We start from the raw sequence: 19,169 nt of genomic DNA on the forward strand, positions 1-19,169 counted from the left end.
CTTACTTATCGAAAGAAGGCTGGTTCCTGATACAGCAATTGCTATGCAGAAAATCATGACAGAGACGAAGGTCGCAATAAGAAATATGAGTATCTTTCTGGATCGCCGATACATGGCATGTAACCGGAAAATCATGATGACTTGCATGTTATGTCAGGCGATCTGATGTAACTGAGGTACCATAGCTGAGTAGCTCACCATTCAACGTGCAATTTACGGGCAAAGTCGCCCACAAGAGTGCGAGGTCCATAACATAGCCTAAAAAAGCCAAATTAATAGTGAGCCTCGCAGGATTGAATACTTCAAGAAACTTACAGCTGTTTCGGTCAGCATTTGGAATCAACAGGCTGGTCGATCTCACCTCTACGTAGAAACGTGATTAGTTGGTAGGTATCAATGCAGAACACTCACTGTGTCTGTCGTCAAGGCTCCCGGGAGATTTACTGCATGCCATCAGTCAGAAGAAACGAATGCCGTGCATCATGAGACATACCCAACATGTTGCTGCTGATTGCGAGAGATGGTTGATCAGCTCAGTGTCGACTTGGTAGCCTTGCGAACCCACACAGAATATATTATCCCAAAATAGCGCACCTAGAATATTTCGAAATCAGTATAAATTGCCCACTGCACTGACGACAGGAGCTACGTACGACAATATATAGAGCAGTCATGAAAGAACGGCGTTGTTTCTAACCCGAATTATTCACGATACCGCCCTTTTCTTATATGAAATTGCTCACCCAAATCAATTCATACTCCAAAAACCATTTCAGTGAATTTATGGTGGCTGCTCGGCAATGAGATCAACCTACCTCTTGACCGAATGTCAACACTAGAGAATATCACGATGACATCAATAACTCCTTCCATAACAGATCATGCTCACCCCAGTCGTACACCACAGCAGCAGACGATGAGACTACGAAACTATAGTCAGAAATAGAGCGAGAAACAACATCAACGTTCTTCACGAACCTACAAAATAGTTGAAAACATGGTACATGTCGAGTGACCACGAACTGGGATTAGTTGGAATCAAAGGCATACTTCGTCTGTGAGTGACGAACTGCGGCGAGTCAGTGGTGGGTATATAGCGCACTAGTCATGCCACCAGAGAAAATTATATACGCGGTACCGGTGAGGTCCAGGCCGTAATATTATTGTTTTAAGCTAGTTTAAAATTCGTGTTAAGTTCTTGCGCTCAACTGGCGGCAATACTCAAGCCCGCGGCTGCTCAAGTTTCAAGTTCAAGAGTAGCGTTCGCACGGCACATCGGACTGGGGTCAACCCAACTATCTCACGGACTTGAATAATCCATGCCAACCTCATGTGCATGAACTCTAACCGACTTTCGTTTACATAACCTAATTTCGGATCCCCATGCATAAAGTGCGACTCGTCGGAACAAACCCAAGTTCAAGTCTTTAGCCTTATAAATTTTAGACTTCGCGAGATTCAATGCCTTGAGCTCGGGTCCGTTGTGTTATCCAGCAATCGCAGCCTTCGTCCTAGTAATTATAGTTACAGTACTATGACAAATAAAATTTACATAGCATTGAGTACAGGGCATCCGACAGGTGTAAATCATTCCTACACATTAGTGCTAATTGGGACTTGTAAGGGGTCCTGGGAAGCGATTGCAGGCAATTCAAATATTCCTTCCTCAGACTGGACCAGGAACTCGGCGTGGCATTCTCGAACGCTAAGGATGAGGCGCGGTCCTACCACAAACATCTGGAAGAGCGTGACGAGTTCAAGAATGCCTCGATAAATCTGAGCTTCCAAGCGAGATACATCCTACAGCAACGATGATGAGAGCTCAGATGTAAATGTGATCTATGGATCAACATACCAAGACCGCTGGAGATAACAAGCCAATGTTGAGGCCACATGCAGCAGTAAAGCTGGCACGTATGGAAATTTAGAAAAAAAATAAACCACATTCAAATCAAAAGGCTCACAATGCAAAATAGAGTAAATGGGTTTTCATTAACACTATGGAACAATCCCCGATGAATGTCCGTCCCGTTGATAGTGGTTGTAGTTCACGAAAGTGTTCTGCAAAATTCCAGATTGCAAGACCTAGTGTGAGTAGGTGCCATACAGTTGCGAGCACGTAAACCTCGAGCAACCAAAGTTGTTCGCCTTTGTCGACTTCGATAATGCACTGTATGCCGTCGAGGAGGGTCACCCCTGGGATTTGTTGCATGAGCCTGATGCGCTTAGGTCTTTCAGGAATGAAACTTACTCGTTGGAGCATGAATGCTTCCTATTATACCAATCACTGCGCAGGGAATCGTGATGGAGGCGTGAGCTACAACTAGAAAGATGAGCATCTTTCTGGACCGCTGATACATAGCATGTAACCGAGCGATCATGATGACTTGTATGATATGTCAGTCAAACTGATATCAATGAGATACCGCAGCTAAGTAGCTCACCACTCAGCATGGGATTTACGATAAAAATTGTCCAGAATAATGCGAAGTCCATAATATTGCCTGAAAAAACCCAATTGATGATGAACCTCGCACGACTGAATACATCTAGAAACTCACAACTGTTTCAGTCAATATATTGAATGAACAAGCTGGCTAAGAATCTCACTCACCCCTACATAGAAGTGTGATTAGTTGGTAAATATCGGTGCGAAGAATGCTCACCATGTCTGTCTTCAAGACTCCCGGGAGATTTACTGAATGCTAGCGGTCAAAAGAAAGGAGTGCAGTGCATTGCGGGACATACACAGCACGTTGCCGCTAAATGTGGATAGCTTATTAATTTAGTGTTGACTTGATAGTCTTGCGAACCTACACAGAGTATAGTAATCCGATGCAGCGCACCTAGAGTATTTTGAAATCAGCATGAGTTGTCCGCGAACCCATATAAGCCACGTACGATGATATATAGAACAGTCATGAGAGAACGGCGTTGCCTCTGACCCAAATTGCTATTGAACTGTATGATCTTGTTCTTCTATGAAACTACTCACCCAGATCAGTTCATACTGCGAAAATCATGCTCGTGAAATTACGATGGCTGCTCAGCGAAGGGTCAACCTACCTCTCGCTCGAATGTCAATACTGGAGAATACCATAATGAGATCAGTAAGTTCTTCCATAAGAGAGATCTTGCTCACCCCAGTCATAGACCACAACAGCGGATGATGCGACTGCGAAACCGTAGTGAACAATAGAGCGAGAAAGATGATCAACATTATCATCCACGAACCTATAAAATAGTTGGAAACACGATAGGTATTAGTATCGAATGACCACGAAGTTGGGTCACTTGGGATTAAGGGCATACTCTGGAATGTCTGCGAGTGGGGAACTCTGAGTTAGTGGTATACTAACGCACTGGATATTTCAACGTCCAGCGATTGAGTCATGCGGTGACAGAACATCCATATTTTAAGTTGTCTGCAGCACACATAGTAAGTATGATGGAACATCGCTCTTGCAAGGATACTCAGGGTTTCAGGAGTTCGAAGGTTTAATGTTCAGGAGCTACTAGCGTTCACGCGACCGTCCGCGAGGTAGCCAAAATTGGACATCATCATAGTACTGTACGACCAGATCTTTCAACGCAATCCAATTGAATAGGTTGGACTGAACCTTGACTGCACGTGCTCAAAATCAAATTTTCAAACCCAATTATTGAAGAATCTATTACATAATAACATGGCATATGACCATAAATGACAAGTCCTCCAACGGCATGCACTCTGTCACATCAATGTCAACCTACAGGGTACCTTCCAGTATAAACTCATTCGATTTATCAGATCGAGCTCTAGTACGTGTTTACCTCCATGTACATAGATCGCTAACCTGACCAGTGAATTTATCCATTCTCAAAACTCCGAGAAGTGCGGAGTCATATGTCAGCACAAACCAGTACTTATAGTCTGTGACACGTGAAGGGACCACCGCTGCACTGGCTCCCGTAGACAGGCCAATCAGAAGGATTATATAGTCGTTACTTCTTACTTCTCAACGACGTGATACATGTACAGAGCCTCGGTAAGCAAACCAATTCATCAAATCATGCAAGAGTATGACAACAACTTTTCATTCCTGGTTCAAGGTTCAACTACTGTAGCAAATCCAGCGTGCACATGTAGCCGCATCTGTGTGTCACTCTGACTGGTGCTGTAAGGATACGGCATGTATCCCTGCCATATATTGGCTGATTCGTGCGCTTCAGCGCCTGGAAACGGTACATCGCCTTCGTGATTTATGACATGTTTGATTCCTTTTGAACATGATCCCTGGCGTATCTCTCACAGTGCTACTGCGGTTGAGATAAGCCAGGCTATGGGGTTAATCTGCACTGACTGACTTAGTTCATTCCCGCTTGGTACCTGAGTTCAAGTTACTGTGTCCTGCCTTAGGTTATATTCCCTGTGTCCGGCCGTGTCTCGCTCTCTGCTTCGGCCATATAACTTATAATGTTATAATGGCCCAAAGAAATCACTGGCGCTCCGAGTGAGTGTCTAGTCGATACAAACACAACTTGCAGAATTTTCGGGATATTTGACGTCCAAATTTTACAGAGGTACGGATCAATTGTAGCCGCAGCCCCACACGGACCCTATTCATCACGGCTTCGGTCGCGAATGGTCACGCCGCGACTCGACCATCTGGTCTAAAACCATACTTCGCAAGTCTGCCTCTTTCCTGACTCAAACTGTGTCCATTTTTACCAATGCTATTTCTCCACCCGTGTCATCCGAGTTGTCCAGATGATGCTTCGATGACGCGTTGATGATGTAGAGGACGTAAGCCATGCTCCTCTCTTCTCTTTTGCCCGCATAGCTTACCTCTTCTGTCACCCCGTTTGCTAGTGTGATCTAAGCGCATCGGGTCTGTCTATCTCGCATTTGGTTCTTGTGATGCTAGCGTGACGACCAGCTCTTGACACCATGCGGTTGCTGCTCTATGACTTGTTAAATGTCTGGTGTATTTGAAAGTGTTCAAATTTTTTTACAATCACTCCTCCCAGCTCTACAGTGTACTCTGCTACCCTCGACAGCATCCACACAAATTATGCAACCCATAATTTTCCTGTACGAGATATCGGATGTGATAACTGGGGCCCGTCTGGCATTAGGTCACATCCGCGCGCTCTGCCCGTCACAGGAGAAGTTGATAAGCTGTTCAACGAGGACAATGATTCCAGCAGCTGCGGGTAGGATCATGGCATGCTCTGGGACGTATATCAGGTGTATAGCCAGAAGCATGTAAACATATTCTAAACAGAGGGAATTTCACCATTTTAGACGTTCCAACCAACCCCATGATTAGTGAACAGCTTTGGACCAGCTGGTAAGTTCCGAGTTTCCGCGTGATGCATTGACAACTTCCGGAAGAATGTGTACTGGACCTGTGTTTGTTACTTTGGCATAGTTGCCATGTTGAATGCTGCCATGTCTCGCTTCCTTCAAGCTTTTCAGACCTTGGACGGCTTGCCAAGCAAAGACTGTCCTCAGCCTGGCAAGTCCAGTAGAGCCAATAGTGTAGATGGCCAAATAGGACTATTGCAAATTGCGCTATATACACCGAGTGCGAAACAAACTGTCACATCCTAACATTCAGGTCAAGCGGCATTTCTCGAGTGTGACCGTCACTGTTCGGCTTCCAGAGTCCTCCCCAGCCTACTTTTTACATAAATAGATCCTTGAAAGCTTGAGACTTCAGATCCTCAGGCCTCTGACTGCCCGTGTGTCCCTTATCAACTGTTATAACAATGTCACCTCCTGCACAAGGTCGTGTTTTGCTAGCATACTCTGGCGGTCTTGGTAAGTTGATCTGCACGGGGGAGATCATCGTTAACTATCAAGATCTGCAGACACTTCATGCATCTTGGCATGGCTGATCGAGCAGGGTTATGAGGTTTACGCCTTCATGGCTGACGTCGGTCAGGAGGAGGTGCTAATATCTTCTGTAATCCGCTGCTGGTGACTGACTATTTGTACAGGATTTCGAAGCAGCTAGTTGAAAGAAGGCACTCAGTGTTGGTGCAAATAAATTCTTCGTGGAGGTTTGAGATTCTTCTAGTGTTGACCTTGCTGCGTTTGTCGCTCATAAACTTGCAGGACCTGAAGCGTGAATTTGTAACGCAGTTAATCTACCCTGCTGTACAAGCAAACTGCATCTACGAAGTAAGTGCCATCCTCTGACAGTTATCATGAGCTGATCGCCATCGCAGAATGTATATCTACTTGGAACTTCTCTCGCCCGTCCTGTTATCGCTCGTGGTATGATATCCGTTGCAGACAAAGAAGGTTGCGAGTAAGCCTCGCCTTCATCTTCCACTTACCTGAGCTCATCGGACTTCTGACAGCTATGTATCACATGGCTGCACGGGCAAAGGGAATGACCAGGTTCGCTTTGAACTTGCTCTCTATGGCCTCAAGCCAGATATCAAGGTCATCCCTCCTCGGACGCTTCCTGGTGATTCAATTTTCCGCAACTTACAAAACTTTTCCCTAATCCCCAACATCCAGAATTTTACAACCGTTTCCCTGGCCGACAAGCACTACTTGCATACGCGGTGGAGAAGGGAATTCCTGTGCAACAGACTGCCGCAAAACCATGGTCGACCGACGAGAACCTCTTCCATATCTCCTAAGAGGCAGGCATCCTCGAGGATCCAAACATCACACCCCCCATGACATGTGGAAACTCACCGCATCCCTCAAAGATGCACCAGCGGAGCCTGAACAGCTGTCGATCGAGTTCAAGGCCGGTCTTCCCGTAAAGGTTGTAATTGCTAACCAGGCCCCTATCACTGATCCCGTCGACATTTTCCTCGCACTCAATGCTGTCGCGAGGAAGCATGGTGTCGGCCGTATCGACATCGTCGAAAACCGATTCATCGGCGTCAAGTCTCGTGGCTGTTATGAGTCGCCTGCAGCGACTATTTTACGTGTCGCACATATGGACATTGAAGGTCTTACGCTCGACCGCAATGTTCGTGCTCTTCGCGATCAGTTCATCACATCGAACTCGCCCGTATTTTTCACAATGGTCACTTCTTCACCCCTGAGCGCGAGTTCGTGACTAGCGCCATTCCCGCGAGTCAACGCATCGTCAGTTGGAACAGTTCGCTTGAAGCTTTACAAGGGTAACGTCGTCGTTATCGGCCGCTACTCCGACGAGGTAACGAATGACTCATAACTTTCATGTTTTCTTACCTGCTTTTCAGGGTCTTTATGATGAGCACCAATCTTCCATGGACGAGCTCGGTGGGTTTGAGCCAACAGACACCACAGGTTTCATCCAGATTGAAAGTATCCGCATTAAAAAGTATATCTTCAGCTGATCTCATCAGTGACAACCTACTCACTCATTTTTTCAAGGTGGGGTCAGGCCAATGCTCGTAAGGGCCAAGGTGGTGTTGAGCCACAGGATGTTTATGGCTCTCGCATCTAGTTGACTACAATATCCTAGTTCTCAAGGACGGAAATGAATTATCTCACCAATCGTAAATCGTACCCTGCTATTACTCTTCAGTTGCGTCCAGCCGAACACCTGAGTTCATCACCGCGCATGAAATCGTCCAAGGTTTTCAACTCGTCAGGGATGCGATAAATTAATATCACAGCCTCAGATGCACCTGGATCGAGTGTTCTGTAGTGGTCTTGCTGCGCCAAACGTAGTAGGCGTACGGTATCTTCACGCGTCACACGCCTGAAAGGATCGAGTTATTTGAGCACTATTGGAATATATACCATCTTCTCAAGCGACTAGTCATGCGGTTCTGTTCATTTGACCACTGAATGTCACGTACCGTGGATATAAGTCAGAGTACACCTAGGAGGGACTGTAATCCATAACAAGGGCGACTCATCGGGACAGTGAAGTGCAACATCAGCAGAGAGGGCACATGAAAGTCTTGAAGATTATTATTTTGCATTCGAGTCTAGACGCCATAGACTCGTGAGCCCGATTAACACATTGCTCTTAACTGCCATATCAGGCTTCAAGTTTTAGGCCTCGTATATATCAGAAGTCTGTAATTGCTCATTTATGAGCTGTACGATCACAGTGACGTATAAATATCACATGGCAAACCTCCAATGACATTTTGACACCCTACTTTAAGGAAGGGATGATTCGTCTACGTTGAGAACCAAAGTGGTGTAGAATCCGATCATTCCAACGAAGCTATTGATGGAGATCGCTGGAGAACAGTTAGCCATTCCATTGCTGAGAAACCAATCCAAAATGTGTACCTTCGTTGACTGTGTGCACGCCAGAGGGAAGAGACCCTCCGCCGGCTGCCTCAAGATGACCATACCGGAAAATATGGTCAGTCAACTTCCAATAGAACCGTGTATCTGTATTTCAATCGTTACCAAAGCTAGTGCGATGCGTGCTCAAAAACCTACCTGTGTTACCGGACATGATGCCTGGGCTCACCATGATTGCATCTGAACCAGAAATATTTCTATGGGAGTTGTAGGCTGCTTTGATAGTCCCAGATAAAAGCCGAAACGGTGCAGCGTCTTCGCCAGACGGAGTGACTGGTGCTGGCTCCAAGCCGTCACCGAACGCAGTGGAAAGGGTCAAGGTGCCATATAAAGGCGCATCCTCATTGGAAACATAGCTACCAAAAGCCGTGTAAGACAGATTGAAGTCGTTTGCGAGAGATTTCAACAATTCGATGTCGCGCACTTTTGTGGCGGGGATAGAACTATAGATCAGATTAGATGTGTTAACGACAATATTCATTTGCATCAAAAGCCCTACCTTTCTGTAGAAATCCGGTGATTCACAATGGCCCACGCCTGTTCTGGGAGAGCGTTTACCTTCACTCCACCGTCCACGAGATCGATAGCTTGAGTAGTGCCGACAAGACTCATGAAAGTACGGTCCTTAAAGAGTTCCTCCTCAGCGGCACGAAGCGCTTCATCGCAGTGCTCTGCATGCAACATGTGTTCCTTCAACGAGGAACTGATGCCTGGTGCGTATCGAGCCATGCATTGAGCGTTCCTGTAAGTCGGCGATCCTCTTGTCTGCCGGAAAAGTATCAGTGCATCGTTACAGCCAGTCTCTCGAAACTCACCAAGTGGGTCTCGAAGGGATTTTTCTCATACTGTACAAGGAGCTCTGCAAGCATACCGATGCTCTTGGAAAATCAGAGACGATTGGTCAAGAATTGAGTATGAGAAAGCTCACTGTATGAGGTGGAAGAAGGCTAGAATGGCCACCAGGAGATGTAACTTTGATTTGGACGTTCACGTTACCTTTCTCGGCAATTGCAGGTACTGCAATGACACGACCATATACCTCACCGTACCCGGCTGTCAACCAGAACCTCATTACTCATCGTGTTAGTCAGTCCAACAATAACTCACAGCCTTCGTCGAGAAGCATGGCAAAGGCGTTTTCTCCAAATCTCTGTATCATTTCGGTAGCCAGGGACGACGCACCCTTGAACCGGTATTCAATGTTAACATGCTAATAGAGTTTTAGCAACTTACCCGTGTTCCACTTACTTCCTCGTCAAATCCTGATGCGATCACAACCGTGCGAGTCGGCTTGAAGCCGTTCTCTAGCATAGATTCAATCGCAGACCTACGGCAATCAGTATACTTTTCTTGAACATTACAAGGACACAAACATGATCCCTAGACGCAATCAATAAGTTCAGGAATAGAACTAGATGTTGGAACACTACCGATTAGACCGCTCTTATCATCGCACGGCCCACGACCCCAAAGGCTCTCCCCTGCCAAGGTATCGGTTAAAAACATGCGGCCTATCATGAAACTACTGTACAGACCATCGAAGTAACCGGAGAATGGAGGATGTTGCCATTCATCGATTGTTGTTTCTAACACAGGGACCACGTCTAGCCGCCGATAAGTCAGTATGTAGATTTGTATGATGCACAAACGAACTTACCCTGGTGAGCAGCGAGGAGGAGTGGCTTCAAAGCACTGTTTGAGCCTTTCCATACGTATAACAGTCCGTATGTATTGACTTTCGTAAGTTCCAAGTTTGAGTGACTGGTACACAATGTGAACTGGACAACTGGCACAGTGCGGAAGAGTACGCACAGTAATGGAAATGACTCTTTCAGATAATAATGTAGCGGGAGGAACTTCTCCCAAATGGTCTCTATCACATCTCCCATGTCATCGAACGTTTCTGTGCTGAGGGCTGTATTTAGCGCAGATACTCAGTATATCGCAGGCGAAACAAACACACGGAATTCGCACAGCTCCCCCAAGCCAGTCTATAGCTCTCGTTTCGAACTCTTCAGTACTGTACACGTGTTGAAGACTTTCCCAGATCACTCCATTCTTCTCGGGAACAAGTTCATCCACCTGGGGGCACAAATCTACGCCATTCTCGAGGGTGCCGACAGTGGAACCGTTCAAGGGTCTTTTGACAAAGCATGTTGAAGCAGAGATCGCGAGTGCAGTGACGAGTGTGATCTTGAATGCGATAGCCTTGGCCTTCGAAAGCTTCGTAGTGGATGTGCGGGCATTAACACCTGGAAGCTTTCTTTTCGACTAGATTGACTTGGGACATGTTATGCGACAGAAGCCTGCAAAGACTAGAAGTAACATTCTTCTTTCAAGCTGGAAATTGATATATATGGATATCCCACTGGCTGATAACTACCGTTTTAACAAGTGCATGCACGTGAGTCACATTCCATGCACTTGTAAACAGTAGTAGACTTTGAATACCCCATCGTTTATCACATTAGTAAGCTTTCTTCTCCTGTACTCATCATTAGTATGTCCGTCTGACTCTAACAGCACTTCATTTTAACTCTAATGGATGTACGTACGATTTTCGATTTGAACTACTAATTGAACAGGTTTTAATCGCAACAGGGTTCAAATGCTTTGAACAAGTCCATGCAAAGCTTATGGTCCACCCACAGAAAAGCGAAGCTCAATCTAAATGCTCCTGCTCCGCTTCCGTCAAACACGCCTCTCGAGACCCCTCCTCTAGAAGATGCAGACCAACCACCCGCGTTAGAAAACCCAGGAACATCGATTCCTCCTACATCTTCCACAACACCTGCTACAAATGAAGTAACCTCGCCTGACATTCGTCCCCCTTCCTCGAAGCGAAAATTGCGAACAGCCCGCTCGACAGCAGAAGACAGCGGAAAACGACCGAAAATATCTGCCCTTCCCATGGCGAAGGTTCATACACCCCCTGCTACTCGACTATCCGACCTAGGCGGTGTGGAAGGATGCGTGGAAAAGATGTTGGAACTTGTTGCCATGCCCCTCGGTCATCCGGAAATCTATCTGCACACCGGTGTACAGCCTCCACGCGGTGTTTTGCTGCATGGGCCTCCGGGGTGTGGCAAGACCCTCCTAGCGAATGCAATAGCCGGGGTGAGTGTTACCACTGTTTCGTTTGTAATTCGACTGATCGTGTGCAGGAGCTGGGTGTTCCCTTCATCAGCATATCCGCTCCCTCCATCGTATCTGGCATGTCTGGAGAGTCGGAAAAGACGTTACGGGATACATTTGACGAGGCCAAGGTATGTATCGTAATATTCCGTATAATTCTTTAATACTGATCGTTACCTCCAGCGTGTTGCTCCTTGTCTGTTGTTCATCGACGAGATCGATGCTATCACTCCAAAACGAGAGAGTGCCCAGAGGGAGATGGAAAGACGCATAGTCGCGCAGTTCCTGACGTGCATGGATGGTAAGTTTAGTTTTTCTCTACCACGCCCTCTAACCTGACTGTACAGATATGTCTTGGGAGAAGACTGAAAATAAGCCGGTAATTGTCATTGGCGCCACAAACCGACCAGACTCGTTAGATGCTGCTCTTCGTCGCGCAGGCCGTTTCGACCACGAGATAAGCATGGGTGTTCCAGACGAAGAGGCACGAACCAAGTGAGTCCGTAGTGTCATGCTATCGTTTGTTAGATTCAAGCTTTTGTAGAATTCTGCAAGTACTATGCGCAAAACTCCGGCTAGACGGCGACTTCAACTTTGCTGCCTTTGCAAAAGTGACGCCTGGCTACGTAGGCGCAGACCTATCAGCCTTAACAGGTGCAGCGGGCGTCATTGCTGTCAAACGCATCTTCAAACAACTCACAGACGGCACGCTCGTCCTACCGGAGGCATCAGAAAATGTCGGCCAAGATACTCCTATGGCAGTGGATGCGCCACCAACGCCCCCAGCCGATATCACGCCAAGTATAATACCATTTTTCTCTCTAGCATGCCAACTCTCTACTTCTTCCATCGCACACTTTCTCAGTGCACATCCCTCTCCCCTCACAGCCGCTCAGCTCGCCCCTCTCTGCATTACTTCGGACGATTTTTACGCCGCGCTACGTGAAGTTCAGCCTTCCTCCAAGCGAGAGGGTTTTGCAACTGTGCCAGACGTGACGTGGGCTGATATCGGCGCACTACATGGCACGCGTGAAGAGTTACACATGGCAATTGTGCAGCCCATCAGACGCCCTGAGCTGTTCAGTGCTGTGGGCATCGAAGCAGCGTGTGGCGTGCTGCTGTGGGGTCCGCCGGGATGCGGAAAGACCTTACTGGCGAAGGCTGTCGCAAATGAGTCCAGGGCGAATTTCATTAGCGTCAAGGGCCCTGAGCTTCTAAACAAGGTCAGTCACGTTGTATCTCGAGTGAAAACATGCTAATGGGAGCATAGTATGTCGGCGAGAGCGAGAGAGCTGTGAGACAGGTATTCTCTCGTGCCCGTGCTTCATCTCCCTGCGTGATCTTCTTCGACGAGCTAGACGCTCTCGTCCCTCGGAGAGATGAAAGCATGGTACACACCCCTTACTTTTCACTCCAATATCTATCTCACATTCCTATTTTCACAGTCAGAATCTTCCGCGCGCGTCGTGAACACGCTACTCACAGAGTTAGACGGACTTGACTCCCGCAAAGCTGTCTACGTCATCGCCGCAACGAACCGTCCCGATATGATCGACCCGGCTATGGTTCGCCCAGGGCGTCTTGACAAGCTCCTCTACGTTGACCTACCAAGCGCCGACGAACGCGTCGAGATCATACGGACGCTAGCGCGTAAAGTCCCATTCGCCCCTACAGAACCAGATGGCGAGACAATTCTGCAACGCGCGGAGCACATCGTGCGGGAGAAATGTGATGGGTACAGCGGTGCGGACCTCGCGGCTGTCGTTCGGGAGGCAGGCGTTGCGGCGCTGAGACGTGTTCTCGGTGCGCTTGACCAGATGGATGACAGCGATGGAGGTTTGGTAGAGAATCAGCCGCGAGTAGTTGTCGTGTTGGAGGATTTCATTCGCGCTCAGGATAAGGTTGGTCCCAGCGTGTCTGCTGTGCAGCGGAGGAAGTATGAAGCGCTGCGAGCCAAGTTTGCTGGCCTTCCTGTGCGAACGGGGAAGGATGTCGATTAGAAGTGAGCTATTAACAGTATCACCATTATAATGGGACGTTGCGATTTGCCTCATAGAGGGGCTGGTCACCAGTCTACTTTGTATCCGCGAAGGACCTCAAAAGGGCGCAGTCAGTTTAATTGCCATACGGATGAGAATCGCAGAATGCGCCTATCTCATCGATTTCTACTCTTAGAAGAGTAAGCACGCTGTGCCTCTGACATTCATTCGGTGGTATACTCTTCACTTAGATTTAGTATGTATTTCATCAAAACACACTCGGCAGTCTTCACTTTTGCATATTCAATACTAGTCACTCACACCATTATGTAGTAGCCCACTCGTCCTCGTCCGACTCCTCATCGTCGAGCAAGCTCGACGGCGTATCAGTGCGTCATTTACTGTACCTTAGGGAATCTGTCGCTCCTGAATTTTCAATTGTACCTGTTGCTGCAAGAACGAGTGCGGACAAGCACATAGAAGTGTGAACATGAGCAAGAGCTAATAAAGCTACATTAGTGAAACACGCGAGTGAACTTACAGAAAAGACATACGGTGATCCCTTGAAGGAAGATCGACATGGTGAACAACGACTTCAATCAGCATGGCTCGAGCTCAAAGGAGGGTCGATGCACTCACTTCCTGCGAATGGCGGGAAACGACTCCGATCAGCATGGCTCGAGCTCGAAGGAGGGTCAATGCACTCACTTCCTGCGAACGGCGGGAAACGACTTCGATCAGCATGGCTTGAGCTCAAAAGAGGACCGACACACTCACAAGCTGGGACAAAAAGGCGCTTGAATAGGTTCAGGCTAAGACAATTCGTCAGTACACATGATCGGGTCGTCGATGCCTTCAACTTCCATAGATCAATCGGACACCACAGCCTCGGTGCCTGTGTGAATGGAGCCCTAGGCTCCGGCGATAACTCAAGTACTCAAGCTCCGAGTCATCACATTGTAAAAGTCCTTGGCCCGCCTGAGGCTCATCAAAGTTGGAGTTCATCAATTATTGAGATGACCTGCGAAGCAAGGAATTGAAGGCTGGCACCAATAAATCACTACCACTTACCTTAGTTTTCCCTTTGCCTTGGTTCTCCTCCGCTCATACTCCAACGAATCATCAATTTCATCTCCAAAGGTACCAGTAAGGACATTGTCAGGCACGTGTTTGGTCCGAGCCGCAGGAATCGGAGTCGGGGGCTGAGTGGCCAAAGTTGCTGCAGAAGAAACAGTGTTGTGTGAATAGATGATCGAGAGGCTCTCGAGTCGAAATACTGGATGCACGGGATGATGGTTCCGACTTTCCAGGCTTGACTAGTTGACTCCTGAAACTCAGTTGGTCACTCGGCCACCTAATGCGAGTTTCTGGAAGCAAGATTAAGGTACAACAAAGTTGATTCGGTGAGGAGCAACATTGTGTAGTAGCTGAGCGCTGACCGTGTGCATTCATATATCAGGCTGAATATGGAACTTGATTGAAGCTTAAACAACTTCGGCCTAGTACACATGCCAACGCGTTGACGACGGTCCCGTACCCTCAATTTTACCGTTACTTCCACGACTCCACGAATGTGGAAGAGAGGGCTCTGTTGGACGCAAATAATCAATCCTCTGCAAACGCACCCGTGGGAATATTTGAATTAGCTTAGTCAGTGGGAAAAAGTTGTACTAGCCAGTGGCCACCGCTGTGGACGTTCTTTCGTTCCATTAACCTGCGGTAGTCATTGATTGAGCATGAACAGGCGTATGTAAGTTTATTTTCCGTCTCGACTCACTGTTTCATTTAGCTCATGCATGTTTAGGGTTTCTCTTACAAAATCACCCTGCCGTTTGGCTCACGTTCTCGATGAAGGACACTGTCCTCCTTTCAATGAACCCCATGATGTGAAGCACTATCCTCGTTATCGTATGGATCTATTGTGGTGGACCAGCTTGGTCAAAAAATCCTTTCTAAGCTCGACCAACATAAATTGATGCAACGCGAACATAAAAGTGAGTTGGCGATTGAAGCTCAGAACCTTGATGCTATGCGCTGGCGTTTTCGAAAGAGGTTATCTTAGACTGTTTATATCGTTATCATGAAGGCTCGAAGTGGACTGATCCTCCTGTTTGTACGGTCTGTTCTCGAAGACATCGCGAGTCCATGGAAGTTGTTGTTTCTTCGATGCCTGAAGCACCTTCGCTAATAAATTTAGATGCTCGGCGCATTACAGATGCCTTTGTAATATGAAAATGTATTGTGCAGTGCGTCTCGCAGCTTTCACTTTCGAAAACAGCGGAAAATCTTGATAGCTTGGTGCTTGATAAGACAGGTATCGTTAAGGATTCTCCTGACTCGACTACGATGAATGTCTGTTCTGATTTTTTTGCTGCTCCATCAAAGGATGACCGTGCTCCCCGTTTTGCGCTCGCGAACAGCTTGTGGCATATTTCGACGACCTTACTTGGGTTGAAGAGAAAATCCGCACAATCATGATATACAGTACCACTGCTCATGTCACGCACTTATCCAAGTCGTCGGATCTGTTGCAGCCAAAAGTCTTTCACGGTAATATTTGCGCTTATGATATGGAATGTCGTGTCGACTGCTTCTGTGTTGCCTCGGACTCCTAGAGATGTTAATGGGTTTTCCAGCATCGTCTTCGTTTGTCCTGGTAAATTCAAGCCTGAACAAATGGGACCCATGTTTCGAGTGCGGAAGAATAAAATTTGGTCATTTCTTCTGGTTGAAGCATCACAATCGTCTGTATTCTGATATCCTAATCGAACCAAACAATCTAATGCTTTATCTCAGTTATCTGATCGTGTAGTCGAAAACAACGAGCTTGATGTCAAGAGAGTTTTTAAAGAGGAAACAGCTGGATTTCAGGAGCATCCAGCAGAGCTTTGTTAGATGTCGAGTCCCAATATTCTGGTGTGACAATGCTTGAGAAAGCGGACGTTTCCGATCCAGAGTGTGATAACATCAATTCATGGCTGCTGCGCTCAGGAAGTTCCTGGTTTCTGCACATTCGACGCTGCCGAATCATATCTTGTCTTGATGTCTTTATGCGGAGTCGGGGTTCTGCCGCGACCTAGCGCCGCTCTGCGCCGCTATGGGATGTGATTAATTTCTTGAATCCCTCCTCCGAGTCGGCCTTGAAGCTTGAGGCCATCCTAGTCCACGGAGTCAGTCTCGATCGCTGCCTCCGGGCCGATCATCGTGGTGCAACGTTGCAACTAAGGCTTCTTTTTAGATATAGTAACGTTGGCGCAACTGTAATGAAAAACGCACTGAATCTGTTGCATAGTCAGGTGATTCACCTGCAGGATTGATGATCCGTGCTCAGCGGCAAGGGTCACTGCATCACGCCAGAGAAGAATTCTCTCAGTTGCAGAGAAAAATCCAAGTTGAGTCACCAGGTTCACTTTCTGTGAATGAACGTTTTGATATTGAATCCAAGCATGGGCTCACCGCTAGATATGTCTTCCCCCATCGATCTTTTTTAGGATGTGGCTGACCAGGTACCGTTGAGAACGGGTGTGGGATTAAGGTGTCAGATGCATACATTTAATTACTCCAATGATCCGACCTTCGCTTCACGATCACTGGCAATGGTACCTGTTATTTAAGCCCTTTGAAATCTTCATTCATTCACACCGATACAACTCCCCATGGGTACTGCGGATAATACGTGCGTATCTCTCAACTTCACATGCATGTCCTAGTATTTGAACTGGCGCAGTTTTGGAGCGTTCTTGATCGGGGTTGTAGTCTCCGCCGCGTAAGTGCTCTTTTTGGATCAACAACGAGCGTAGATTGAAACTCGGATGTTCCAGGCTTTACGGAGGTGTGTTTTCGTATTATTTTTTTGCGCTGGTAGGAGCTCACAATCGCACAAAGTGACTTGTTTGCAGACATGGTACTACTTTAGCCGGTATTTCTCGGATCCTTGGTACACCAAGCTTTTAGTAGGTTCACGAACGATTGATATGCGTCATTATCTCTAACATTATCTAGGTCGGCGCCGTATTTGTATCAGACACAACCCACCAAGCTTTGATTACACACACCGGTGAGTACCGGATGGAAGATGTGTTTGTCTGTGAACTGAATATTGGATGGCAGTGTACACGTACCTTGTCACTGACTTTGGCAACGCCAGTGATCTCGAGAAACTTGTGTGGAGTTTATCTGTGGGTTGCGTGTGATAAGTGCCCAATTCTCATCTGACATTTTCATTTTCATCATAGGTTGAAGTTTTGTTCAATGGCTTCACGGGGTTTATGGTTCAAAGGTTGGCGTGATACCCTTCAAATAGAATGATTCTCATTTATCGTCCTTCCAGCTTCCTCGCCAAGCGTGTCTACCATCGTATGTATGATCTCCCTGCCAGTAGATGGTTGCTTACTTTCAGCCAGTGAGCAACAAGAACATGATTATAACCGCGTCCGTGATGTCACTTGTCATCGCTGAATTTGTCATTGTTATCAGTGAGTATGCGTTTTTGCTTCTCGTAAATTTGTCTACTAATGTGACATCCAAAGTATATGTTGCAAAAGCGTAATTTGTGTCAGAAATTATCTGGTAGTCCGCTGATGCACCCCTCTTTAGTGTCGGGTTGACGACCTTCGCTCAAGTTCCCCAGATCAGGTCATTGTCAATGTCTATAAATGCTATAGCAGCTGCGGGAGATATCCTTATCGCTGTGTTGCTCTGCACATTCCTCCAACGATCTCGCACTGGGTTCCGTCGGTCCGATACTATGATCAAGAAGCTCATGCTGTTCACTATCAACACCGGTCTACTTACCAGTGTTTGCGCAATGATGTCCTTTATTTCTGTAAGTAAAACATCACAAACGGCTCGTTATTTCATTCCTGACCCAGATGTGGCACAGATTGCAGTGTGGCCTGATACCTACATTTACATCGCATTCTATTTCTGCGTGGGACGTCGTAAGTGCACCGTAGTCAAATCATGCTATTCACGAGGTTAATGAGATCGTTCTCAGTTTACTGCAATTCCCTGCTGGCAACCCTCAATGCACGCAAGGGTGTCCGCCGCGATTCTTGTGACGAGCACCTGTCGATCTCGCTACATAAAGCTCGGAGACCTATCGACAGTCCCATCGGTTCATCGCAAATGGTGAGCTCCACAGATTTGCACAGTACATTTCTCATGTGCAAGCAGGAGATGCCGAACGACCTTTCAATTAAGATAGATACCACGCAAGAATACACTGAAGACGAGGTCAGTTATATTCCGTACCAGCGCTGTGATCCAATGCTGATTTGTATGTACACCGGTTTCTATCTGCAAAGGACCTCAAAAGGCCTCAGTCAGTTTAATTCCTATGCGGATGAGATCACAAAATGCGCCTATCTCATCAGCTATTACTCCTAGAAGAGCAAGCATGCTGTGCCTTTGACAATGTGCAAATTCATTTGGTTGTATATTCTTCGCATAGACTTAGTCTATATTTCATTCCAATTCATTGAGACTATCTCAACACACTCGGCAGTCTTCACTTATCCATTCAATACTAGTCACTCACACCGATGCGTGTAGCTACACAAATAATGCTTTCACAGAATGTATTTGGTTCCAACAGGCTCGGCCCTGGAAAATGTAGCAGCGAGGGTACAGAGAAGGAGCAATCACATGGATCTCAATAGTACCATTGGCGCTTATGCAGAATCGATTTGGCACAATACGATGAAACGCGACCTGACGCGTTTAATTAGTTGATCAATTACCAAAAACGCGCTTGTCACAGAGTGACACGTCACGCATGCCACGGTGTTGAA

General features: G+C 46.9%; 4 protein-coding genes across 4 annotated transcripts; 3 read left to right on the forward strand and 1 right to left on the reverse strand.

Annotated features, from left to right (window-relative positions):
* Window positions 1–5,754: 5,754 nt before the first annotated feature.
* Window positions 5,755–7,442, forward strand: F5891DRAFT_1124021 (argininosuccinate synthetase; the record flags this gene model as incomplete). Its single annotated transcript, XM_041363853.1, has 11 exons — window positions 5,755–5,806; window positions 5,857–5,936; window positions 6,010–6,048; window positions 6,104–6,169; window positions 6,217–6,299; window positions 6,352–6,461; window positions 6,515–6,605; window positions 6,647–7,062; window positions 7,090–7,169; window positions 7,216–7,316; window positions 7,370–7,442. The coding sequence occupies 11 exons, from the start codon at window positions 5,755–5,757 to the stop codon at window positions 7,440–7,442; spliced, it is 1,191 nt and encodes a 396-aa protein (XP_041233707.1).
* A 668-nt stretch (window positions 7,443–8,110) lies between these two features.
* On the reverse strand, window positions 8,111–10,553 carry F5891DRAFT_1179654 (uncharacterized protein; the record flags this gene model as incomplete). Its single annotated transcript, XM_041365815.1, has 15 exons — window positions 8,111–8,193; window positions 8,246–8,350; window positions 8,402–8,706; window positions 8,763–9,028; window positions 9,079–9,141; window positions 9,192–9,316; window positions 9,371–9,473; window positions 9,512–9,590; window positions 9,637–9,643; window positions 9,694–9,744; window positions 9,799–9,867; window positions 9,921–10,024; window positions 10,076–10,171; window positions 10,227–10,486; window positions 10,545–10,553. The coding sequence occupies 15 exons, from the start codon at window positions 10,551–10,553 to the stop codon at window positions 8,111–8,113; spliced, it is 1,725 nt and encodes a 574-aa protein (XP_041233708.1).
* Window positions 10,554–10,888: 335 nt separating this feature from the next.
* On the forward strand, window positions 10,889–13,398 carry F5891DRAFT_937699 (P-loop containing nucleoside triphosphate hydrolase protein; the record flags this gene model as incomplete). Its single annotated transcript, XM_041374119.1, has 7 exons — window positions 10,889–11,380; window positions 11,428–11,529; window positions 11,582–11,699; window positions 11,746–11,893; window positions 11,943–12,621; window positions 12,669–12,788; window positions 12,844–13,398. The coding sequence occupies 7 exons, from the start codon at window positions 10,889–10,891 to the stop codon at window positions 13,396–13,398; spliced, it is 2,214 nt and encodes a 737-aa protein (XP_041233709.1).
* Window positions 13,399–16,895: 3,497 nt separating this feature from the next.
* On the forward strand, window positions 16,896–19,124 carry F5891DRAFT_991692 (uncharacterized protein). The gene is made up of 15 exons (XM_041378141.1): window positions 16,896–17,053; window positions 17,105–17,143; window positions 17,199–17,209; window positions 17,263–17,330; window positions 17,380–17,434; window positions 17,488–17,555; window positions 17,613–17,656; window positions 17,708–17,733; window positions 17,781–17,852; window positions 17,907–17,922; window positions 17,974–18,202; window positions 18,260–18,317; window positions 18,374–18,507; window positions 18,553–18,612; window positions 18,684–19,124. Exons 1-15 carry the CDS (start codon window positions 17,034–17,036, stop codon window positions 18,708–18,710), a joined length of 927 nt encoding a protein of 308 aa, XP_041233710.1. The 5' UTR covers window positions 16,896–17,033; the 3' UTR covers window positions 18,711–19,124.
* The last annotated feature ends 45 nt before the right edge of the window (window positions 19,125–19,169 follow it).

Source organism: Suillus fuscotomentosus (assembly GCF_016647785.1).
Source record: "Suillus fuscotomentosus strain FC203 chromosome Unknown F5891scaffold_1, whole genome shotgun sequence".
Classification (NCBI taxonomy): Eukaryota; Fungi; Basidiomycota; class Agaricomycetes; order Boletales; family Suillaceae; genus Suillus; species Suillus fuscotomentosus.